Source organism: Phyllopteryx taeniolatus, chromosome 6, assembly GCF_024500385.1.
Source record: "Phyllopteryx taeniolatus isolate TA_2022b chromosome 6, UOR_Ptae_1.2, whole genome shotgun sequence".
Classification (NCBI taxonomy): Eukaryota; Metazoa; Chordata; class Actinopteri; order Syngnathiformes; family Syngnathidae; genus Phyllopteryx; species Phyllopteryx taeniolatus.
Genome location: NC_084507.1, coordinates 26,324,893 through 26,351,215, shown reverse-complemented (window position 1 = coordinate 26,351,215; position 26,323 = coordinate 26,324,893). Strand labels below are relative to the sequence as shown.

The 26,323-nt window shown below is 44.5% G+C and overlaps 1 protein-coding gene and 2 long non-coding RNA genes across 5 annotated transcripts in view; 2 read left to right on the top strand and 1 right to left on the bottom strand.

Moving 5' to 3' along the window:
- LOC133479939 (G patch domain-containing protein 8) overlaps positions 1 to 7,817 on the bottom strand; it is a 47,783-nt gene extending 39,966 nt beyond the window's left edge. Inside the window, exon 1 of the mRNA XM_061777514.1 lies at positions 7,091 to 7,817. Coding sequence (XP_061633498.1) covers positions 7,091 to 7,243 — 153 coding nt within the window. The 5' untranslated portion in view covers positions 7,244 to 7,817. The remainder of the gene's footprint in view (positions 1 to 7,090) is intronic.
- The window catches only part of LOC133479940 (uncharacterized), a 39,222-nt gene extending 18,156 nt beyond the window's left edge, over positions 1 to 21,066 (top strand). Inside the window, exons 1-4 of one of the 3 annotated variants that reach the window (XR_009789117.1) lie at positions 19,042 to 19,166; positions 20,573 to 20,676; positions 20,765 to 20,915; positions 20,982 to 21,066. This is a non-coding gene — a long non-coding RNA (uncharacterized LOC133479940). Of the gene's footprint in view, positions 1 to 19,041; positions 19,167 to 20,572; positions 20,682 to 20,764; positions 20,916 to 20,981 lie in introns of those variants that run through there. The other 2 variants (XR_009789119.1, XR_009789118.1) reach the window with 2 other exon arrangements.
- On the top strand, positions 968 to 5,969 carry LOC133479943 (uncharacterized). The gene is made up of 3 exons (XR_009789121.1): positions 968 to 3,449; positions 4,118 to 4,270; positions 5,715 to 5,969. It is a non-coding gene; the product is annotated as an uncharacterized LOC133479943 (long non-coding RNA).
- Positions 21,067 to 26,323: the final 5,257 nt, after the last annotated feature.

The following is a 26,323-nucleotide window of genomic DNA, read 5'->3' as shown; positions in this document are numbered from 1 at the left end:
TCTTTATCAACGTGGACACAGCCTTATCTCTCCCAAGACGTAGCTCGGACAGAATTCCAAATGGAGTGAAGACCTCTTCCACCTCACGAATTAATAAATAGTTGCTTGATGCCTCATTACTCCGTGATAATCATCCATCCTGTTTGTGCTTCCTGCTAAATTAAGTAAAGCATCCTCATGCCAAGAAAGTATTGCACTGCTTTGTTCTTCAATTACAAATCAGAGGTGGCACAATCCACATTACATACATAAATATTCTCATTCACTCCTTTGGTTCTAACATTAATCTGAAAAAGCCACATTGCGGCAGTATCATTAAAGATTTAACTGACTAAACAAACTACATGGAGTATTTAGATGCCTGCAAACTACTGAAAGTTAAATATTACAGAGAACATCAAATGGTTTGATGCTTAAAAAGAAAAAGGTCAACTTCTGTTTAAAGCCAAAACTTTAAACTTTGTGTCCTTGTCAGCAAATTTTCTTCCAAAGAGCCAAAGGGAAGCGTGTTGTGATATTGACCATGTTTTATGGATTCAATTGATGCACATTTCACATAAGAGCACAGCAAAAATTATTTTGAATTCTAGCACCATGTCACATTACAGGTACAACCCATTCCCATGAGAAAGTAAAAGAAAACAAAATGCCACACTTGAGCACACTGTTTAGCAGTCACATTTTTTTTTTCCATTTCAAGTGTTCGGCCCATTTTCTGTGAATACTAATATGCATTCAGACTAATGCTGTTATGCAACAAATATGTTTTTTTTTTAAAATTATTATTCCTCCTCACATTCAAAAATTGTGCTGGAGCATTGTCATTCCTCACTGGATTAGAACGCCCAGGAAGGAACAAAACAAATGACTTTTTTTTTTTTTTTTTTCTCAGCCCACTTATCTGAGCTGGATACTGGACTTCCACTGAACCTAACGTGTATGTTTTCAGAATATGAGAAGAAGCCAAAGTACCCGGAGAAATTCCACAGAAGCACTGGGAGAACATGCAAATAGGGCTGTGAAGAGAAATCGGCTAAGTCAATTACAAAAATTGGTTGATGCAAAAATTTCTGCCTCAAGGCAATAAAAAATATTATTGAAAGCATATTTGCGCTACCTGGAACCAATTTGTGCTGCCTGGAACCATTTGGCCACTGTCCATGTTTACTGCAGGGACATTTGTTGCAGACTGATGCACTATTGGTCCAATGAAAAACAATGCCAAAAATGACAGAGGAGCGTCTATAAGTGATTTTTAAGACACTATTCGAAACTATTAGGAACAGACTAAAAGACAAATTTGGTCTTTCACAATTGCACTATGTCAGACTACTGCCATAAAATCTTGCCGTATCTCGGGCAGACAGTGGCAACGACATTTATTCCGATAGCACCGTATCCCATCTTTTACGACCATTGGGCTTTTATCTTGTCAAATCAAACACTGGAGGCGGAACCAGAAAACGTGTCACCGGTCAATGCGAGCGGATACAACCGTTACCATGGTGATGATAACAACAATGGATCGCGCCAACGTATTGTATTGTGTTGGGGAAAAAGAGAACAAAAAGAGGAAAAGCGTGGTGTTGTCACCGGTGCTCGGGAGTGGACTGTCCATTCAAGGAGAGATTAAGGTATGTTCACGTACTTTTAATACAATACGGCTCACAAGCAGGCAGCATAATGTTATGTAGCCTAAATGGTAATGTCCAGCTCGCTAATGCTAATTGTGAGTTTACTATACACTCAACATATGCAGTTTAAGGACAGAACCCCTCATAAATGAGAATAAAATGTACCGTATTTTCACGACCATAAAACACACTTAAAAGTCTTAAATTTTCTCCAAAATGGACGGGGTGCCTTATAATGCGGCGTGCCTTATGTGAGCACCAAGTTTCAAAATCTGTAAATGTTGTTGTGTGACTTTGATGAGCGCTCCGCTTGACTGACTTAAATAGAGGAAAGGCGGAGGTGACTGAGGACAGCATGCGGACGTTAAAGGGGGAAGGGTGCGCGTGAAGGAGGACGCTAAAGGCAAGCCCCCAGTAGGTATTTAGCGCCGGTATGTGCATTGTGCAAAACATCAGTTTGGCTAAGGACCCCCGAAAATGGCACCTACGAAGAGACACGCTTACGAAGCACAGTTTAAACTGCAAGCTATCAGTTACGCACAGGAACATGCGAATAGAGCAGCTGCGAGAGAATATAATATAAATGAATCCATGGTTCGCAAGTGGAGGAAGCAGGAAAACGAGCTTCGCCAAGTCAAGAAGACGAAGTTTCCGCGGAAACAAGGCGAGGTGGCCCGAGTTGGAAGACCAACTCGAGCAATGGATTAATGAGCAAAGAACAGCCGGCAGAAGCGTCTCTTCAGTCACCATTCGACTGAGTGCAATAACTCGGAGCTTGCCATCATTCCAGGAGGCTTGACGAAGGAACTCCAACCGCTGTACATCAGTGTAAACACGGCGTTCAAAGTGAAGTTGCGAGCGGTGTGGGAGCCATGGATGACAGACGGCGAACACAGCTTTGCTAAGATTAGCAGGCAGTGCTGGGCGAGTTACGCCACAATTTGTGAATGGATTGTGGATGCTTGGGCTAACGTGTCTGCTTGCACTGTTGTTCAAGCTTTCGTAAAAGCCGGCATAATTTCTGAGGAGACGCACGGCAACGAGACTGCCTCTGACAATGACGAGAGGGAACCTGCCGTGTTTGATGGAGAACTTGCCCAGCTGTTCATTATTTTTTTAATTATAATTTTTTTTCCCGCTTGACTGACTGGGAACATTTCCGTGCTGTGCATTGCAAAACAACATCGGTTTGGCTAAGAACACTCGAAAATGTCACCTACGAAGAGACGCGTACGAAGCACAGTTTAAACTGCAAGCTATCAGTTACGCGGAGGAACATGCGAATAGAGCAGCCGCGAGAGAATTTAAGATCAACAAATCCATGGTTCGCAAGTGGAGGAAGCAGGAAAACGAGCTTCGCCAAGTCAAGAAGACGAAGCTGAGTTTCTGCGGGAAAAAAAGAAAACAAAACGCGGAAAGGCGAGGTGGCCCGAGTTGGAAGACCAACTCGAGCAATGGATTAATGAGCAAAGAACACCCGGGAGAAGCGTCTCAAGTCACCATTCGACTGAGTGCAATAACTCGGGGCTTGCCATCATTCCGGGAGGATTGACGAACCGTGGGACATCCGTGTAAACAGGGCGTTCAAAGTGAAGTGAGCGGCGTGGGAGCCATGGATGACAGATGGCCAACACAGCTTTACTAAGACTAGGAGGCAGCGCCGGGCGAGTTACGCCACAATTTGTGAATGGATTGTGGATGCTTGTTCAAGCTTTCGCACGGCAACGAGACTGACTCGAACCTGGAGTGTTTGATTGAGAACTTGCCCAGCTGTTCATTTCGGATACAGAAGATGAGGATTGATCAAAAAATAACGTGAGTACATTGGTAAATACTTCAATAAAGTACAACCGAACTCAGTTTTGCTCCCGCTGCCTTTTTAAAAACATTGTTTTAGCGTGCATGCATGCTACCGTATGTTTTAAGATAGCGTATGTTTTACCATGCCTGCGCCCAATAATACGATGCGCCTTATGTATGTGTTGAATACAGAAATATACCCCGTAACTGAGACTCCACCTTTTAATACGGTGCGCCTTATGGTCGTGAAAATACTGTATGTTAGTGGTTAAAAAATCTTTTTTTTTGCCGGGGGGGGATTACGCGACGAAATATCTATTGGATAATCGCTTCTAAAATGATTCGATAGTGTTAACCCTACATGCAAACTCCACCCAGGAAGGCCCGGCTGCAAGATTCGAATCCACAACCTTAGAACTGTGAGGCAGTCGAGGTAACTTGATATTTCTGAGGGATTTGAAAAACCTTTTCGCATCTGCTAACTAACTCACTAAATTAGAGTGTATTACTAGCTTTCGGTCAGATATCTTAAAAAAAAATTAAAAAAAACGTGGGAGAAGCAGTCCATAGTTACATACTGGTTCCATGTTCCAAACTGAAAAATAAACAGCTGAAAACACATTGTATGCCTTGACGTATAGTCAACATCTGATTGGGTGTCGTGTGATTGTTTCCATGTGCAGAACAGAAAAGTGCGGAGGAAGAGACGAGGGAGCGCAGCAACAGACTGATGAGATGTCAAAAGAGCGAGCGGAGTGGTGAAGGCAGACAGATGAAACGCAAAGTTAATACAGCGTGTCATGCTTCAATATTTGAGGCATGACATTTCGACACATGTAAGTTTGTCAAGAAAGATGTTGCTTTTTTCCAAGCGCAATAAAGTTAACATGAAATAATGGCTGCCTGCATTCAAGACCAAATGAGTTGTAATGAGAGCTGTGTCTAATATTTTGCTGATATGAGAGTCAGAACTGTTAGATGCAGTATCAGTATAAACTACCTCCTCATTAATTAACATTTTGCAAAATCAACACCACTGACAGTGCTAATCAAAACTGACTTTAATTTATCCATCCATCCATCCATCTTCAACACCGCTTATCCTGGTTAGGGTCGCGGGACGCTGTAGCCTATCCCAACTGACTTCGGGCGAAAGGCGGACTACACCCTGAACTGGTCGCCAGTCAGTCGCAGGGCACATATAGACACGGACACATTCACACCGTCACTGAGTGGGAACTGAACCCACGCTGCCTGCACCAAAGTCAGGCGAGTGTACCACTACACCATCAGTGACTACCTTTATTTATTTATTTATTTTAATGCAGAATTTTTAATGCAGTTCTTGCATTGGATATCATTATATTGTTACTTATTGCTGACAAGGTTTTGCAAGGGTTAGGGTTCTGGGGTTGGGTTAGTGTTTGGTTCCTAACCCAAGGGACACTGAGCAAATGAGCTCCTTACCCCACCAACTTAGCTTATGAAGCCTTTCCTAACAAGAATTTACTTGCATTTCATACACAAAAACTGTCAGCAGTCCCCTTACATGTCTGTAATACAGTACGTCCATGTATTAGGTGTTGCAGTCAGACTGTTGCTGGAGTACGGTCGAGCTCAGGTGTGAGCAATTAGTTTTCTAAAGAGGCAATCTGAGAAACTGGAACGGTTGTCGAACAACATACTAATATCAATTGTGAGCCATATTCATTTAATTATTTAGAGAAAGCATGAAATTGTATCGTTTCAATCAACTGCTACTTAAAATATGTTGGTATAATTAGGAAATAAAAATACAAGGGCTGCAACTAACGATTATTTTAATAATTGATATAGCTGTAGTTTCTGGAATTTTTTTGATGAATCGGATGAAAAAACATGTTTTAATTTCCATCTCTTTATTCAAAAAGAGGACATTATTTCAAATTGACTGCAGAAAAAGCATATGATTCAGTTGGGCCTAGTGGTATGGTCGTAACATGTCATACAATAGGCACAAATGTTCCAAATGTTCCCAAAAGACAAAGCAGATGTTTGCAGATGTCCTATTAAAAATACATTATATTATATCACTATTGAAACAACATTCACAAGAAGTGTGCATTGATTTTTTAAAGCAGAGCCACACAGACCAAAAAAAAATGTCTTGTAAATTTGACACATCACAGAAATAAGTCTTGCTACCAAGCCGGACAATGAATGGATGAATGAATAAAAACATTCCCAAGTATGTGAAATCAGGCTTCAAAATGATCAAGAAGTGAGACAGCATTCTTTCAGCTTGCAGACGCTGTGGGTATGTTGCTGAATGCGCTGAAAACCCCGCCTCTCCGAATCTTTCAGCTGTCAATCAAATAAGTGCCTTCTCTCACGGCTCCTAAGCGGGGAGAGGAGAATTCCAAGCGACCCACATTGCACTGGATCTCATGGGCTGCAGAGAAGCAGCCTCTGAGCTGGCATAATGACCATATGCCGTGCCGCCAGGACAATTTTCCCCCCTTTGAAATTCAGTGGACGGAACATGGGAATCGAGCAGCCGCGAGAGAATTCAAGATCAACGAATCCATGGTTCGCAAGTGCTACTGTGGCCGCCGAAGGGCATAAATGGCCAAAGCTGCGCGACGCTCACCGGTGACTCTGGGTGAATATTATTATACACATGTAAAATAAAATTTTAAAAATAAATAAATAAATAAAAACCTGAATGGGATGTACACTGCTATGTGAGCCACATTTATTATTTTTGTGAAGAGAACTCGTCCTCAAATGAGTGCCCAATTTTCAACCATTTTGTTACAAAGGTACTTAAATAATTTCATTTACAGTCAATAAAGGTTGTGTGGTGCGTGGCCATAGTTTGACACTGCAAAAGATAAAATCAATTTCTGTCCGGAACAGATCGTCTTCAACCTTTTTATGACATCACTGTAATTTTGTGTGCTGTTTCCACAGTACAGCAATGGCATTTGTTTGTACATGTCTGCATGTTTTGTTGTTGTCATAATAGCCAAGATTCGAAAGTTTCCAGGTGTTGTCAACACAACTTTTTGCAGCGTCTCTGCCAGTCTCCCTGCTTGCTTTGTGCTATCACCTAGTGAGCCTGGGCCAAATTAAAGAATGGTAATGAATCCAGTGAGATGCACACACACAGAGACACGCACACACACACACACACACAGCCTGTTTGACACTAAATGCCATTGTGGTGGTAGTGGCACTGGCACTAGGAAAAGGTCATGGTGTTATTCTAGTAGGCTGCCCCGGTGCACACACACATAATGGGACACACACACACTTGAAGTAACACACATCCTATTAGTAACGCACCTCAGGTAATTAGTGCTATTTACAACAGGGCAGGTAATCTCTTCCCGAAAGCACTCTCATGCAATTCCATTTGTTTATTCCCATAGCCTTGGGAGGGAGAATTAGCATGGAGGGACAATGACTTGCTGCTTGAATACCAAATTGTGGCATTCATATTCCCCTTACAATAATAATAATAATAAAAAAAACAGTACAGCTCAGTCATCAACTATGCCATTTAATGGAGTTGCCTGTGGCTATGAAAGTTTTCTGCTACTTTAGAAACAAAAAGCTCCATGCACAACTGTATGAGGTGCATGCACTTTAAAGTGGAGGGAGAGGGTACCTACCGGTGACTCACACGCTGCTGTGGTGCACAGCGGCCCCCTGAAGACCCCCTTAACGCGCCGAAAGTGTCCGTTGCTGAGATGCGTGGAGCTGATCACCAGGTAGTAACAGGCGCCGCACGCCATCCCGGGGGACTCGCGGGGCTTGGGGCCCATGCACGGCCGTCTCGCGTCGCCTCCCTGCGGTGGTGTCCCGGAGTGCGTCAAAAGTCTGCGCAGGTGAGGATGGGCTCGCTCCTCGCGCCCCTCTCCTTTCCCCCGCTACTCACTCGCAAGTGTGCACTTGGAGAGTACGGATGAGAACTATACGCTCACATGTGCGAAAGAAAGAAGGAGGGGTGTGGGATGTTTTGGACCGAGCTGAGCCGCTGGAGTGTGAACGCGCTTGGCAATGCTGTCCTCGGGCAGGCTGAGATGAATGAATGAGCGCCTTTTTTTTGGAGGTGGCTCCGGTTTGTATCTCCCCCCCACCTCTGTACCCCTCATCCCTTCTTCCTCTCGGGTTGGTGCACTTTTGCAGCTCCTACTCCACGCACGGAAAGATGTTCGAGGAGGAGGAGGAGGTGTGACACTCCCCCTCCCCTACCTCGCGACTCTTCTCCTCTGCTTCTTGATGGTCTCTATTGATTGGCTCCAGATTTAAAATGTCCCCGTGCTATGAATTTAATCCAGAGGTGTGCGAGGTGGAGGAGGTGTAAATCCATCCACAGGAGTTATGGTCGTGGCTCCAGCCGATCAAGGCAGGCTGATGTGGATCAAATTCTTTCCCACGGAAGAAATATACACTCTCTCTCTCTTCTCCTCACCCTCTCTCTCTCTCCCTTTTCCTGATCTATTCCGTTTCAGCACGTGTGTATGGATGGGATCCTACTCAGTGTGTGTGTGTGTGTATTGCTTTCTATTCAACAGTGCGTGTGTAGTAGTAGTAGTAGTAGTAGTAGTAGGATTTGCATTACTAATATGATGTGAATTTAATCATGCTGGGGTTTAAGATGAGGGACTGAGAAGTAGCAGTAGCAGTGTATTCACGGAGCTGTTCACTAACAAGGTGCCGAAACAAAAGCAGGAGCAGTGAAAGTATTTTTCCCCCAATTTAAAACACTATCGTCAAAATACCTCAATGATCAGGGCCCTGTTTCATGCAAATGAGTGACTGGAAATCATGCCCCACATACGGGCGGACCAATGGCAGGACTGATTTCGTTGGCATGATAAGCTAGGGCAGTAATTCCCTGTGTGGTACTCGTACCACTAGTGGGCTCCTTCTAGTGGCAAACAAAAGAATCACTGCCTAAGTACAGTTCAGTTGTATTTCACTTTTCAGTACATTTGCATTTAATCCTTGAGAATGCAACAATTTCTTTTATTTGAACTTATGTGCAATTCATTTTAATTGAATCAAAAATTGAAGTATATATATTTTATTTTCCCATATTTAAGTACAGTCTTAATGTTACAATGGCTTACAATTATATATTAATTATACTTAATGTTGGTTATGATGGTGGTATTCGGAGAGCAAAAACAATTTTTTTATTTGGTACTTTGGGCTCTATTTTCATAGACAACGCATCTGCGGCGGCCGAGTCTGATTTTCGTGCAAGTGCAGGGCTCACTGCGCATTTGGAAAAAGAGTCATATTTAGATTATAAACCATTGAGCTGAGGGCCATTGTGGATCTTTGTGGATCTGACTACACAATTTGGCTTTTAGAAAGTATTTAATGATATTACCCAATGCAATATGGCAGGTCTGAGGAAAAATACACTAGCTACTAATCTCTGAATGTTCATGGGGGAACGTTGACGTTCACTTGATACAGTTTCAATTAAATTCTCGTAACGTAGTTAAGTAACCAAAATATGCAAAACAACTTATAATGCATAACCTCTGTAATAAACTGTGAAAATGTTCTTAATTTAATACCTCTGAGCATCATATTCTCTTTGTAAATGCTACATTTTTCATACATTTCTTGTTTGGAATGTCATTACATTGTGTAGTTGTATTGTACGTAATGATGTACACTTACCCCTCCTTGAGCCGTCACCTTGTCGTGGTGGAGGGGTTTGTGTGTCTGGGGCTTTATGCCCCTGGCAGGGTCACCCATGACAAACAGGTCCTAGGTGAGGGACCAGACAAAGCACGGCTCAAAGACCCCTAATGATGACGACAAACAATGGACTTCGTTTTCCCTTGCCCGGACGCGGGCCACCGGGGCCCCCCACTGGAGCCAGGCCTGGTGGTGGGGCTCGAAGGCGAGCGCCTGGTGGCCGGGCCTGCACCCATGGGGCCCGGCCGGGCACAGCCCCAAAGGGTAACGTGGGTCCCCCTTCCCATGGGCTCACCACCTGTGGGAGGGGCCATAGGGGTCGGGTGCAGTGTGAGCTGGGCGGTGGCCGAAGGCGGGGACCTTGGCGATCCGATCCCCGGCTACAGAAGCTGGCTCTAGGGACGTGGAATGTCACCTCTCTGGCAGGGAAGGAGCCCGAGCTGGTGTGTGAGGTCGAGAAGTTCCGACTCGATATAGTTGGACTCGCCTCCACACACACCTTGGGCTCTGGTACCAGTCCTCTCGAGAGGGGTTGGACTCTCTTCCACTCTGGAGTTGCCCATGGTGAGAGGCGCCGAGCAGGTGTGGGTATACTTATTGCCCCCGGCTCGGCGCCTGTACGTTGGGGTTCACCCCGGTGGACGAGAGGGTAGCCTCCCTCCGCCTTCGGGTGGGGGGACGGGTTGTTGTTTGTGCCTATGCAACAAACAGCAGTTCAGAGTACCCACCCTTTTTGGAGTCCTTGGAGGGGGTGCTGGAGAGCGTTCCCGCTGGGGACTCCATTGTTCTGTTGGGGGACTTCAATGCTCACGTGGGCAATGACAGTGAGACCTGGAAGGGCGTGATTGGGAGGAACGGCCCCCCCGATCAGAACCTGAGCGGTGTTCTGTTATTGGACTTCTGTGCTCGTCACGGATTGTCCATAACGAACACCATGTTCAAGCATAAGGGTGTCCACACGTGCACTTGGCACCAGGACACCCTAGGTCGCAGTTCGATGATCGACTTTGTGGTCGTGTCATCGTACTTGCGGCCGCATGTCTTGGACACTCTGGTGAAGAGAGGTGCGGAGCTGTCAACTGATCACCACCTGGTGGTGAGTTGGCTCAGATGGTGGGGGAAGATGCCGGTCCGACGTGGCAGGCCCAAACGTATTGTGAGGGTCTGCTGGGAACGTCTGGCAGAATCCCCTGTCAGAAGGAGTTTCAACTCCCACCTCCGACAGAACTTTGCTCATGTTCTGGGGGAGGCGGGGGACATCGAGTCCGAGTGGACCATGTTCCGCGCCTCCATTGCTGAGGCGGCCGACCGGAGCTGTGGCCGTAAGGTGGTCGGTGCCTGTCGTGGCGGCAATCCCCGAACCCGTTGGTGGACACCAACGGTGAGGGATGCCGTCAAGCTGAAGAAGGAGTCCTATCGGGCCTTTTTGGCCTGTGGGACTCCTGAGCTAGCTGATGGGTACCGGCTGGCCAAGCGGAATGCAGCTCTGGTGGTCGCTGAAGCAAAAACCCGGGCATGGGAGGAGTTCGGTGAGGCCATGGAGAAAGACTTCCGGACGGCTTCGAGGAAATTCTGGTCCACCATCCGACGTCTCAGGAGAGGAAAGCAGTGCACCACCAACACTGTGTATAGTGGGGATGGGGCGCTGCTGACCTCGACTCGAGACGTTGTGAGTTGGTGGGGAGAATACTTCGAAGACCTCCTCAATTCCACCGACACCCCTTCCCATGGGGAAGCAGAGTGTGGGTTCTCTGAGGCGGGCTCTCCTATCTCTGGGTTTGAGGTCACCGAGGTAGTTAAAAAGCTCCTCGGTGGCAGGGCCCCGGGGATGGATGAGATTCGCCCGGAGTTCCTAAAGGCTCTGGATGTTGTGGGGCTGTCCTGGTTGACACGCCTCTGCAACATCGCGTGGACATCGGGGACAGTGCCTCTGGATTGGCAGACTGGGGTGGTGGTCCCCCTTTTTAAGAAGGGGGACCGGAGGGTGTGTGCCAACTACAGGGGGACACTGCTCAGCCTCCCTGGTAAGGTCTATTCAGGGGTGCTGGAAAGGAGGGTCCGTCGGGAAGTCAAATCTCAGATTCAGGAGGAGCAGTGTGGTTTTCGTCCTGGCCGTGGAACAGTGGACCAGCTCTACACCCTCGGCAGAGTCCTCGAGGGTGCATGGGAGTTCGCCCAACCAGTCTACATGTGTTTTGTGGACTTGGAGAAGGCGTTCGACCGTGTCCCTCGGGGAGTCCTGTGGAGAGTGCTTCGGGAGTATGGGGTACCGAACCCCCTGATACGGGCTGTTCGGTCCCTGTACGACCGGAGTCAGAGTTTGGTCCGCATATCCGGCAGTAAATCGGACTCGTTCCCGGTGAGGGTTGGACTCCGCCAAGGCTGCCCTTTGTCGCCGATTCTGTTCATAACGTTTATGGACAGAATTTCTAGGCGCAGCCGAGGCGTAGAGGGGGTCCGGTTTGGTGGCCTCAGTATTGCATCTCTGCTTTTTGCAGATGATGTGGTTCTCATTGGAGCAGTTCGCAGCCGAGTGTGACGCGGCTGGGATGAGAATCAGCACCTCCAAATCTGAGACCATGGTCCTCAGTCGGAAAAGGATGGCATGCCTTCTCCAGGTCGGGGATGAGATCCTGCCCCAAGTGGAGGAATTCAAGTATCTTGGGGTCTTGTTCACGAGTGAGGGAAGAATGGAACGTGAGATCGACAGGCGGATCGGTGCAGCGTCTGCAGTGATGCGGACTTTGTATCGGTCCGTTGTGGTAAAGAAAGAGCTAAGCCGAAAGGCGAAGCTCTCAATTTACCGGTCGATCTTCGTTCCTACCCTCACCTATGGTCATGAGCTGTGGGTCATGACCGAAAGAACAAGATCCCGGATACAAGCGGCCGAAATGAGTTTCCTCCGCAGGGTGTCCGGGCTCTCCCTTAGAGATAGGGTGAGAAGCTCGGTCATCCGGGAAGGTCTCAGAGTAGAGCCGCTGCTCCTCCGCATTGAGGAGCCAGATGAGGTGGCTGGGGCATCTGATTCGGATGCCTCCCGGACGCCTCCCTGGTGAGGTGTTCCGGGCATGTCCCACTGGGAGGAGAGCCCGGGAACGACCCAGGACACGCTGGAGAGACTACATCCTTCGGCTGGCCTGGGAACGCCTCGGGATCCCCCCGGAAGAGCTGGATGAAGTGGCTGGGGAGAGGGAAGTCTGGGCGTCCCTGCTGAAGCTACTGCCCCTGCGACCCGACCCTGATAAGCGGTAGAGAATGGATGGATGGATGGATGTACACTTAGAGCATTGTATGCATTTGAAAGCAGCAACTTGTTGGTGGAAGGCTTCTGACACTGTTTTGCCGACATATTTCATTGCTTTGCAAGCACAGACTCAGGAAGTCTGATAGTCTATTAGAACTGCATGAACGGAAAATTACATTTTGTTACTGCTTATATTTATGCACTGAGTGACAGTAGGCAAAAACATTTCTCTTAAGATTGATGTTTTGTAAGAAAATGGTCAATTTCTGTAAACTGTGGACTAATGCTCCCCTCACATTAACAGGTAATTTGTGACTGGTAATGTACTACATCTTTTAGTAATTTAAGAAGAGTACAGAGACTGTAATTTCAAATAGATGCGAGGCAAATTGCTGAACCAGTCTCACACTTGTCTTCTAAAAAGAAAAAGGACACATTACACTGTAGAAATACAGTGGGGCAAAAAAGTATTTAGTCAGCCACCAATTGTGCAAAAGTTCTCCCACTTAAAAAGATGAGAGGGGCCTGTAATTTTCATCCTAGGTATACCTCACCTATGAGAGACAAAATGAGAAAAAAAATCCAGAATATCATATTGTCTGATTTTTAAAGAATTTATTAGCAAATTATGGTGGAAAATAAGAATTTGGTCAATAAAAAAAGTTAATCTCAATACTTTGTTACATACCCTTTGTTGGCAATAACAGAGGTCAAACGTTTTCTGGAAGTCTTCACAAGGTTTTCACACATTGTTGCTGGTATTTTGACCCATTCCTCCGTGCAGATCTCCTCTACACCAGTGATGTTTTGGTGCTGTTGCTGGGCAACACAGACTTTCAACTCCATCCAAAGATTTTCTATGGTGTTGAGATCTGGAGACTGGCTAGGCCACTCCAGGACCTTGAAATGCTTCTTACGAAGCCACTCCTTCATTGCCCAGGCGGTGTGTTTGGGATCATTGTCATGTTGAAAGACCCAGCCACGTGTCCTCTTCAATGCCCTTGCTGATGGAAGGAGGTTTTCACTCAAAATCTCACTATACGTGGCCCGATTCATTCTTTCCTTTACACGGATCAGCCATCCTGGTCTCTTTGCAGAAAAACAGCCCCAAAGCATGATGTTTCCACCCCCATGTTTCACAGTAGGTGTTCTTTGGATGCAACTCGGCATTCTTTCTCCTCCAAACAGTTTTTACCAAAAAGTTCTATTTTGGTTTCATCTGACCATATGACATTCTCCCAATCCTCTTCTGGATCATCCAAATGCTCTCGAGCAAACTTTAGAAGGGCCTGGACATGTACTGGCTTAAGCAGGAGGACACCTCTGGCACTGCAGGATTTGAGTCCCTGTCGGCGTAGGTTGTTACTGATGGTAGCCTTTGTTACTTTGGTCCCAGCTCTCTGCAGGTCATTCACTAGGTCCCTCTGTGTGGTTCTGGGATTTTTGCTCACCATTCTTGTGATCATTTTGACCACATGGGTTGAGGTCTTGCGTGGAGCCCCAGATTGAGAGTGACTATCAGTGGTCTTGTATGGCTTCCATTTTCTAATAATTGCTCCCACAGTTGATTTCTTCACACCACGCTGCTTACCTATTGCAGATTCAGTCTTCCCGGCCTGGTGCACGTCTACAATTTTGTTTCTGGTGTCCTTTGACAGCTCTTTGGTCTTGGCCATAGTGGAATTTGGAGTGTGACTGTTTGAGGTTGTGGACAGATGTCTTTTATACTGATATCGAGTTCAAACAGGTGCCATTAATACAGGTAACGAGTGGAGGATAGAGGAGCCTCTTAAAGAAGTTACAGGTCTGTGAGAGCCAGAAATCTTGCTTGATGTAGGTGACAGAATACTTATTTGCCACATTAATTTGCTAATAAATTATTTAAAAATCAGACAATTTGATAGATTTTTCAGATTTGTTTCCCCTCATTTTGTCTCTCATAGGTGAGGTATACCTAAGATGAAAATTACAGGTCTCTCTCATCTTTTTAAATTGGGGAACTTGCACAATTGGTGGCTGAATACTTTTTTGCGCCACTATACACTTCTTAGTTTGTGCAAAAGGTGTTAGCATGTATGGCTCACAGTTCTGATGGTCGTGGTTTGAATCTCAGCTCTAAACTTGTTACTCTAAGTAGCCTTGTAGTCCTCGTACCTCTCTGCCAAGTCTCTATTTCGTACTCAAGGTCAGGGCAAGTCGCATCCCAGTCGCCAGCTTTTCAAAGTCTCAGCTCTTTGAAGATGACATTACAGCTTGAGAAAGTCGCCTCGGAGCCACAAACTATGTGATTCAAAGTCAGGCCGCAAGCCAACGAGTATGTGATGGCTCTCAATTTTGTCTTTGTACTCATTGAGAATTCTCTCACATTTTCAAGTTCAACACAAGAAAAGATGAAGAATGATGAACACTCCTGCTCTTTGACACACACACAAATATCAAGCGATGTAATGGTTATTGAGGGCTTGTAGTGTGTGATGGGAGACCAAATGTCACGCTGAGAAATGATCATCATTCGCCTCAGTGGAATCTGACTCATGTAATCTTTATGTCATTATTTTCTCATTTTTGAACCTTTTACCGCCTTGCGACTGACATAGGACGAATCCGGGGCGTACCCCGCCTCTCGTCCAAAGTCAGCTGGGATCGGCTCCAGCGCACCCGTGACCCTGACGAGGACAAGCGCTGTAAAAAATACATGGATGAATGTGCGTCAGTGTATTCTCATAAAGTTGATTTCATTTTTTTGTAAAACATTATAACTTCATAAATCAGCTATCATTGCAAACCATAACATCAAACCTTTATGTCTCTTTGAGACAAATGTTAACAATAAACATTTAATGTGGAGAAATTCTGGGACTTTTTTTCCCCCCAACTTAATGATTTATGGCCTTTGTTGAATTTTTTACTTTTTTTTTTGGGTGAAGACTCATTAAATTTATTATTCATCTCCATGACTGATTTAGAGGGAGAAGGCTGTAATTATATACATAATAATGGCTCATTCATGTGCAGCTGTTATTGAGGACACTGAGTTTAGCACAGGTTTGACAAGTTTTGTTCTATTGTGAACATTTAGGACATTAAAAAGTATACTTATGCTACGATAGTATTGGTACTCCTTGGTTGATTTTTACTTTTGAACCCCAGCATGTTCCTTTGTTTTCTAGGAAAATTGACTTTTTAAGTGGTTGTTTACAAATACTGTATCTGGATGTCTGGAATTCCTGCCCACAAGTAAGTAAATGTCTTGTGAGTTGCCTTTAAGAAAGTCGTTCAGATTTTAACCTACTGTTATGTCCCCCCCCCCCCAACCCGAACTTGACAATGAGTTTCCTGGGTGAAGAGCTGCCATTTTATTTTCTCGTAATTGACAGCCAGCCAACACAGAAAAAGATAAGCAGATCATTATATCGGGACATCAGAGTCAAATAATTTTTTTTTTAGTTATTTTGTTTATAATGGAAACATCCCAGTGTTTATTATATTATGCTATCTAAATAAGGTAATCAAACAATTGTGCCATTCTACACATTACACAAATTAAAGGGAAGATAAAACTGCTTTAAAACTGCTTGGAAGATTTGAAAGTAACCTCACTTAGCTTAGGCCCTCCCTCCTCCCCCAAGTCTCGGACCAAAGCCACCAAAGCCTCACTGCCATGCCCGAGACGTGCACTGTACGTATCGTGCACTGCAAACAAGCCAAGGTTAGCCACGACTGCTACATTGGTAAAGCGACTTCTTTGTAATGGGGCGTGGCTCCGTTTTCGTAGACAGCGCCTATGCGGTGGGGCGTAAATGCTGGCAGATTCTGATTTTGTGCAAGTGCAAGGCTCGCTGCACGTGTTTGACAATTTGGCAGACCGGTCTGCACAAAGCTGGGTTTTCCAGCGCAGCGAGCGTGTCCTTGGAGATGTGCTCGACAGAGTGAGTCTGTTGCAGTAGGTAGACTGCTGATCTAACGCGATGTTGGTAAATCTGATTAGAGCACATGCAGACAGATACTGAGGTCCACGGACATATTTAAGTCGCCAGAGGTTATCGCCAGCTCAGTCTGTATTTAACAAGGGTACCTGCGCACATTGTCGGTTGCCACCGGCCAAGAGCAGTGACAAAGCTCCGATCGCTACGATTACAGTGTCCATTTTTTTAATACCATTCCCTCCTTCTAAAAAAAGTAAAAACATTTCATTCAGGAAATTACCTTCATGCTCCCTTCTGCTTTCGTTAAGGTCCTATACTCTTAAGCCCTTCAAGGTGATACATTTCAATGTGCTGGAAAGCCACTATGTGAACGTTGCAGTAGTAATGTGTGCATTCTCAACAATGCCAACGACATTAGCACAAATACCTTAGGCTGCAGAATGATGAAAAAGAAAAAAAAAAATCCAAGTTTTAAAAAATGTTCTTACAAAGCCATAGATCAGGTGATACTGATTGGCTATCTTTGAATAAACATGAATATGAGTTGAGGGTGGGTGTGGGTATTTGCACTGGTGATTCACAAGATGAATCCTTTAGGTATATTTTAAACACTCTAATTCCCTTAAGTGCCGCCTCTTTTCATTGCTCTCTTCTTGCTCCTGCTGCACTCATTACTGCTGGAAATGATGCAGTACAATATATGCAAGCGAGAGGAGAGAGGCGAGGTGTGGGGGTCTGGCTCAGTGGGTGGGAGACACTGAGAGAAAAAGAGAGAAGGCAAAAATCATGGTGGTATCTGTTTTCGCCAGTCGCTGCCTCTGGCTCGCTTCCCTACTTGTCTCTGCTTATAAGCTGCTGAAGTATTACAGTTGGGCTGCATATTGCTTTCGCAGGCATGGTGCTTTAGAGAAAGATTCACTATTAGGATCCAGAAGTTGGGAAGAGTGCGTGAGTGAGGATACTCGTGTGTCCCTGATCCTCACGGGATCCCTGTCAAAACTAGACCTGCATGGTTGTAGATGACCATGACATATCCCACTTGACATGCTCTGGATTTGACAATACTGTTTTTGCACCACACTGTAGTCTCAATCCATCCATCATCCATCCATTTTCTACAGCGCTTGTTCAGGGAAGATGAGCAAGTGAACCACTACATTATCAGTGACAATTGAGATCTCAAGTACTCTTATTACAAAAAAAATGCTTCAAAAGAAATGTGTGTGCTTGTGTCATATTTTTTACAGTAAACTTCAACTCGAAGTGACGAATAAACAACTGAAGCAAGAATGTTTACCCTGTTATTTTAGGACTGTGTGAGAGAGTCTTCTCATTTCCACAAACCTTGAATCAAGGCAGCTGGAGTCTTTGTTGAGGACTTTGCATCTTTAATCCAAAGGCTTCTTCAATTACAGTCTACAGAAAACTTACCCACACAAACCAGTCCCTGCTCTTTTACTCCCAATGCCCACTAAAACCCAAGCTCGGGGTTATAAGAACCCTCAAAAACAGGGCACAAAAGATCCCTATCACTGATAATAGAAGACAGAAGGAGCAAACACACATCAGGAAGGCTTTTACTAATTGTGGGTATCCCAACTGGGCCTTTGTCAAATCTGGCAAGAGAAGAAGGTCCACTAAACCCAAGCTAGAAGACAGAAACAGGAGGCGGAATGTGGTGCGCCCTTACGTTTCTGGTTTGTCAGAGGAACTCAAAAGGATTTTTTTTCCCCGATGCATTTCAAACTGAACAATACACTCAGACAAAAGCTGGGCAAAATCCCCAGATGCAAACTCAGCGATGTTGCTTTTCATTGCAGTGTAGTTAGGAGTGCAATGTCCTCTACATCGGCGAGACCAAGAAACCCCTACACAAATGCTTGTCACAACGTGGGGGAGCAGTTTCTTTGCGTCTAGACTCAGCAGTTCGTTTGCATCTCAAAAAGATTTAACGGACATTCCTTTGAGGATGACAATATTCAGATTTTGACTTTGACTGCTGGTTTGAAAGAGCTGTGGAAAAAAAGCCATCAGTGTCCAACTAGAAAGGCTTTCTCTAAAGAGAGAACACATGCATATTAGGTTAATCAAAGACTTCAGATTTGTCCATAGGTGTCAGTGTGAGTGCGAATGTGTCTATGTGCCCTGTGATTGGCTGGCAACGAGCCCAGGACATACCCCGAACAGATGACAATGAAGAATGTTGAAATATTCGCTAAAACATTGCCTATACAGTATACTTTTTATGAGGGCCACAGCTTGAACATGAAACGGATTGATTCAATTTCCACCATTTCCTATGGGAACATTTTTAATGATGAGTACAACATATAGGATCAGAGATATAGATGGTAAAATGAAATCAGCTGTAAGGGGAGCCTCTTGTGTGCACACATACAGATTGTGGGCAGTGAAATTAAGATTTACCACTCTATGTGCTGTCGTTCATGTGTGAACATTAAGATTTATTGCTGTGTGTGTTTGTGTTAGTGCGTGCGAGTCAGCCCATTTGTGTGTACTCTCCTGCATGAGTGTTTCCAAACTTCCAAGTGCTTGCTCAAATTCTGTGTGTGTGTGCGTGTGTGTGTGTGTTTGTTTGTTTGAGAGGGAACATACTGTATGTTCAGTCTGCCAACACGTTTGCTTGTGTGTGCACACATGCATTGGTGGCAATACAAAACTGTCACAAAGAGTTGCATACAGTACGGCCACAACCATGCGCATATTGGTTTCTCACCGTGTAAAGAAGGAAAAGTGAAATATTCTGTAATCTAAATGTAAATGGAAGTTAAATTTACCGATGGGTTCTCTGCAAATGCCGGTTCCACAATTTTTCAGGTGGTGTGTTTGTGTAAGGTAAGGAAGCTGTACATCGACCAAGAATGGGAAATAATTCCACCTGCAAAGCTTTAACAATTAGTGTCCTCAGTTCCCAAACTTTATTGAATGTTGTTAAAAGAAAAGGTGATGTAACACAGTGGTAAACATGACCCTGTCCCAGCTTTTTGGAACGTGTTGCAGCCATTAAATTCTAAGTTAATGATTATTTGCTAAAAACAATAAAGTTAATCAGTTTAAACATTAAATATCTTGTCTTTGTAGTGTATTCAATTAAATATAGGTTGAACATGATTTGCAAATCATTGTATTCTGTTTTTATTTATGTTTAACACAATGTCCCAACTTCATTGGAATTGGGGTTGTAGAAACCTTTAAAATTGTACACCCTTTGGATATACAACTTACTGTTCATACCTTATTATTGCTATTTTGTGTGTGTGTGTGTGCGCGTGCGTACGTGTGTGTATACATGCATGTGTTTCACCTCCATCACTCACATGCTTGTTTGCCTTTGTAAAGCCTCATTAAAAATGCTATGCCTGAGATCAAAAGGTACTGCCGTGACTGGGTGGTGGAAATCACATGAATATGTTTTTCTTGCTTGTGACTACAGATCGGGGGTTTGATACGGCGACTCTGACTATTTAGTGGAATACCGACGGAGCTGAGTAAATAATAGATGAGTCCTGCTTGTGATGCCTTTGGTCTGTCCCATTGGACACAAGGCAACAAACACGCTTTGTTCAGCTAATTTGAGTCAAACAAAAGAGAACACTCAAGAGTCCGCTCATCTTTAGTTATTGTACTTCAAAGCAGCGATGCTTGAGATTAAATGTGGTTTTAGAGGGAGCAGAGGTGCCCCCACCCACCCTGGTGCACAACGAGCGTGCAGCAGGTGCGACGATGAAAGCACAGGGAGCTATCATAGCGGTCATAGCTCATTTTGGGGAAGCCCTTATCTGGCCTGGCTGTATGCCCCTCAGAGCTCAGCAAGGATTCACGTTAAGTGATGCCTTGCAGGGTCATGGATGCAGTTAGAGTTATGCTTAGCAATCCAAACATTACTGAAGGTCATGTATGTCACATGAGAGAGAGTGAGATGGCCTCGAGGTCGTGTACACAGTCCAAAGCATGATGACCAACCTGACATAAAGTTGTTTGTTAGCACACTAGGTTTGTGGACATAAGTTGATGAGACCAAACCATTTCTAATTCTGTTGCAGGGAAACCATCCGACTCTGACTGAAATGACAAAATAACAAAATAAAATGAAAATAAGATAAAACTGAAAAACATAATTTCCATATTTGTGTTTCTTTATCAGCTAGTCAGTTAGGTAGGAGGCTACTTCATAGTTCATGTTGAATAATGGAAGTTGACGAGAGAGTACTTTTTTATTTTATTTTTTTACTCTGGTGCAGGGGGGATGGTTCCATTGTGACTCAACCACCAAAAAGATCAAATAAACCTGCAAACTCCACTGTGGAAGGCCAGAGCTAAGATTTGAACTCCTAACCTCAGAAATGTGAGGTAGACATGCAAACCATAATCCAAAGTGCTGCCTGCATATTATTTTGCATCTTTCCATTTCTTATCGTGCCTGTCCTCATTAGGTACAACGGCTGTGTGAAGAATCCAAACGCAGCAAACCAGACCTCACGAATAGTTGGTAATGACTTTTAATATCAACTTCGACAGGTGCAGATTCAAAGTTCAGATAAAGAGTTTCTGCAGGCTTAGGAGGTGTTCGGGAGAGCTGGACAGGTAAGAGTCTCGACACTCAGGAATGCGCAGGTAGCAAGACAAACTCACACTGCGATGTTGATACAGCAGAATACCAAACAGCAATGGGGACAAGCAGACAGATAGCAGGAAGTGCTAAAGCAGAACTTGTGGTCAGAGATGGAACGCTCAGGTGGTTACCAGGAGAGCGACTAATCAGGAGGGTCACATCCAGGGAAGATCAGCAATGGGATGTTACTCCAAAGAAGAGTGCTGTCAAGTCTTGCAGTAGAACATGAAGAACGATCTGGCAATGAGGGAGAGACGTGAATACAGTCGTGAGTTGATTGCTGATCTGGAGCACCTGCATGAGCTGGGAGTTGCTGACTAGCAGAATGTAACTGTGAAGCCGATAAATTAGTTCATGCTTTTGTGACCTCGGGGCTGGATTATTGGACCTCTTTTGCCAACAGGTGGCCCAGTAAGTCTGTAAAAACTCCAGTTTGTCCTAAACACCGGTGCACAAGTTCTAACCAGAACCAGAAGAGGTGATATTTCTCCTGTACTAGCTTCACTACAATGCCTTCAAATAAAATTTAGAATTTAATTCAAAAACCTTCTCCTTACATACAAATCACTACACGACCAGGCACCATTGTACCTTAAAGAGCTTGTGGTGGCTTATTATTCGAGTAGAACGCTACGCTCCCAGAGCTTACATTTACTCGTGGTTTCAAAAATGTAAGCAGAATGTGAGGTTGAGCCTTTAGCTTGCAGGCTCCTCTCCTGTGGAACCATCTTCCTGACACAATCCTGAGGGCTCTATTCAAGAGAAAACTTAAAACTTTCCTTTATGATGAAGTTTATAGTCAGGGATTATTCAGGCTTGTCCTAGCTCATTTCTTAGTCATGCTACCATGGGCCTATACTGTCGGGGGATCTCCATTGATGCACCTAGCATCCATTCTTCTCTCTAGCCATCTCATCGCATCATCATCCATGTAGTATGTTACTAACCTGTTTCTCTTTGAATTTCTCCCTCTCCCCTATGGCTGGCAAATTTCTCTGCTCATTATCAACGGTGCTGAGGCTAGAGACGGCGGTGTTAGGAGTGGACCAGTATCGTCATTGTTGTTGTCATCATGGGACAATTAAGTCTGCCGCGCACTGGAGCCGTCTGCTGAGCAAAACATCATTCAATACTGTTTGCTAAGCAGATAGTTCACTGTCTGCAAATCATTTTCAGTGATTTTTCTGCCTCACGAGACCTTGAGACGAATGTCTAACATGTTTGGTATTTTTCACCTCAGGATGTGAAAAATTCACTGTGTTCGCACAATATGAGCCACAGCAGGTGCTGAGGGCAGAAATTCAGGTGACCAATCAAAAGGGATCCTCCGTTCACAGCAAACCATCAACTGAGCAAACGGTCTCCAATGACTTTTTGCTTAGGAGATAGCTCCAGTGTGCGGCAGGTTTTACTGTTGTTCGTATGGCAGTTGTTGTGCCTGTTGTTCTCTCACCCCCCACCGGCTGCTCAAATCCTCTATCCTGTTTTCTCTCTCTGTCGACCTCATCTCTGCATCTCAAACCAAGAGTTTGGTTTCTTCCTTTGAGGGAGTTTTTCCTTTTCTTTCGCCAAGTGCTTACTCATGAGGGGTTCAGTTAGTTTTCTATATATATATAATGAATGAGGAGTGTGGTTCTTAACCTGCTCAATGTGTAAAGTGCCTTGGGATAACTTCTGTTGTGAATTGGCGCTTTATAAATAAAATTGACTTCACTGAGTGGGGGAAAAAAATGGAAGAACACACAGGTGGACAAGGGACATTAGGGTCACGGGTAACCCGGAGCCTATACCAGCTGACTTTGGGTTGAAGGCCGGGTACACCCTGGACTGGTCTCCAACCAATCACAGGGCACACATCGACAAACCATTCATACTCACATTCACATGGATTTGAACCCCAGACCTCAGAACTGTGGGATTAGATCTGGTAACCATGAAACCCCCAACATTTTTATCCGGTTTTGCACTTAAACTGGATTTTAAAACAAACCAGCCAACACATTTTCCGCTTGGAAGAGACAATGAGAAACTCTCTTTGCGTCATGACAATCATTATATCTAGCTTTGTGGTGTTGTTATTGGTATGCCATGCAGATAAGCAGCAGCTGCTCTGTTCTTTTCATGTTTGCTTCTATTTTACTGCACACACAAATGTTTTCATGTCAGCAAAGAATCATATTGGCAGTGAATTAAGCACAGGCCAGACTGCAATGGTGCCAGTCTTCTTAGTGACGGCAGACTGTGGAGCCAGAAAACCAGCGCAATGACCAGTCCGAGCCTCCTCTTTAATTGAATGAGTCTCAACTGCTTCCGAACAGGCTGCTTTCTGGACACTCTGTTCTCCTCTTGCTTCCATTCAATGTTTACTTCTGGTCTTACTGTTTGGTCAAGCAAGCTACTTCAATGCACATTACATCTTCGCTCCGTGTGATTAATGTGCAAGTGTGTGCTGGTGTGTGTTTTAATGTGCATGGCGGAGACTATCAAGCAGGCCTTTAATTCAATCTGGTCGCCATGGTGACCTTTAATGATTTAGGGCTGACCTTAGCTCCCGAGCTCAATGTGCTATATGCTGCTCAATGCAGCGTCTGGGAGTGTGGTTGGTGTGTCTGCGTGTGTGTGTGTGTGTGTGTGTGTGTATGTTGCTGTGTGTGTACAGTATATAAATGTGTGTGAATGCACAAGCTTGCACATATGCCAATAAAAGCCTGTTATGCATAGATATAGACGATAAGTGTCACAGTGTGACACGGTGCCACCTTGACTTTGCCTTTCACAGACGTGCGCACGCACGCACACACACGCGCACCTATTCCCACCTTTCTGTGTCCTTTTCTCTTTAACCTTGAGTTTGAATTTATTGAAGTAACCTTCACTCCCATAAACATCCAACCAGCCTCCTCTCTCTTTCTCATGCACACACAAGCAAACACATTATTTATTGGATTCATAACTAGGAAACTCCTTTGTCTCTTTGTGTGCAGGATGAGAGTTGACGAAATGAAATTCTCCCACAGAAAGCTTTGCACTTACCTGGGATTTAGGAAAGCTCTTGTAGGTCTCTCTCTCTCTCCATCTCCCCTTGTTCATGCACACACACACACATGCATGCACGCATGTACACACACACACGCACACACACACACACACACACCCACAGACCCTGCAACCAGAAGCCGCTGTACACTGACAGAGAGGAGAATTCAGAATAAGTGAGGGATTAGAAACAAGCTCCGTTAAGAATCGTGTCACAGGGCCAGTAAGAAGAAGACAAGACTGGGCCCGGACGTTTGAGACGAATTTGATCCATAAGTCACTCAGGAGTAAAAGGAGTACTTCCCTTGATAAAGTTGATGTATTGTACTTTAAGGTTCCACCACCAAGTCTCCTTCTTTCCTTTCCTACCCGAAGACACACCAAGTGCTCTCCTGCCTGTCTTTCAGATCACCTTGGCTGTCATGGTCCAGTCTTCTGGAATCTCACAAAGCCACAGAGAGCCCGTCTCACCTTTTTACGAAAACTGCACAACAGTCCTCCTTTCTCAGCTTCCACCACACTTGTGCTCTGTTCTGCCTTTGTCTTCTTAAACCTTCCTCACCATCAGAGTCATCTTACACACTACCATCCTATGCTGTCTAGCCACACTGTCCCCTACTAATCTTCAGATTACATCGTCTGCACAAGATGTAATTCACCTGGGTACTTCTACCTCCGCTCTTGTACTGTGTAGGTCACCCTATGTTCCTGCCTCTTCTGGAAGAAATTGTTCGCTACAGCCACTTCCATCCTTTTTCCAAAGTACACCACCATCTGGTCTTCCAAATTCCTCTCCTGGATGCCGAACTTACACATCACTTCTAATTCCCCTGTTTCCTTCACCAACATTCCATTAAAATCTGCACCAATCACGACTCTCTCGCTCTCTGCCTGTGATACTCTATTGCTACTTTGTCTGGCTCCGTCCAGAATTTCTCTGTCTCTTCTCTTTCACATCCTACCTGTGGGGCATAACCACAAATTGCATTAAACATAACAACCTCGATTTCAAGTTTCAGCCTCATCAGTCGATCTGACATTCCTTCACCTTCACCAGGACATTCTTAACTAACTCTTCCTTTAAGATAACCCCTACTCTATTTCTCTTCTCATTTACACCATTGTAAAATAATTTAAATCCTGCCCCTAAGCTTCTGGCCTAACTGCCTTTCCACCTGCTCTCCCGAACACACAAAATATCAACCTTTCTCCTAATCATCACGTCAACCAACTCCCTGTCCTGCACTTTCAGTTCTACGTTATGTGCTTTCCTAAGAACCCGCTTTGAACCTCTCCTTCGTCGTAGTTGAATTTCCACCGCTGCCCCTGTAGGTTAACGCCATCGATGGCAGTCGTTGTTAACCCGGGGCTGTGACAGATCCGGTATGAAATTCTTTTGATGAACGGTCTTATTTATTTGGAAAAGTTTGAAGCCTGAATTTTTCCAGCAGCATATTTTTTTGTACCTTTGAAGATTGTTTGGGCAGTTTTGATTTCATTCAGATCATGAAATTTTATTGCCTTGGACTGTATGAGCAGTTCATTAAGCTGTTCATGAAAAGTAACATTATGGATTATTCTAATACCTTGTTTTTGAAGAATGCACAACTGTTGTAACGGACTTTTGTGTGTGTTTCCCCAGATGTCTGAACAGTAATTCAGATATGGTAATATTAATGAGCTATAAAGAATCTTTACTGATTTATGTTTCGGGAAGTACTTGGCTTTGGACAGGACTGAAATGCTTCTCGATAGTTTGATTTGTATGTGTTTTATATGAGGATTCTAGCAAATCCTGTCGTCAATAACTACCCTTGGAAATTGGTTTTCATATAACCTCTCTAAATGTACACTCTATATCTGTATCTGGATGTGTTCAGATTCATTTTTTTTACTTTTCAGATATCATGATTTTAGTTTAATTTACCTAATTTTAGAGAATTTTTTTCTCCCTCAAACCATTATCTGAATTTACTCGTCTCAGTGGTCAGTGTGGACAAAAAATGCGGCAAATTATCCTCAGAAACCAGCATCTTTTGTCATCTGAAAAAGGATACATTTCAAAGATTTTGATAAAATACTGGGGGGTAAGTGGTATGTCTTACGTTATCTCCAATCACACGATTTAATATAGTCCATATGCTTTTAACCTACTTTTATCCATCCATCCATTTTCTGAGCCGCTTTTCCTCACTAGGGTCGCGGGCATGCTGGAGCCTATCCCAGCTGTCATCGAGCAGGAGGCGGGGTACACCCTGAACTGGTTGCCAGCCAATCGCAGGGCACATAGAAACAAACAACCATTCGCACTCACAGTCACGCCTACGGGCAATTTAGAGTCTCC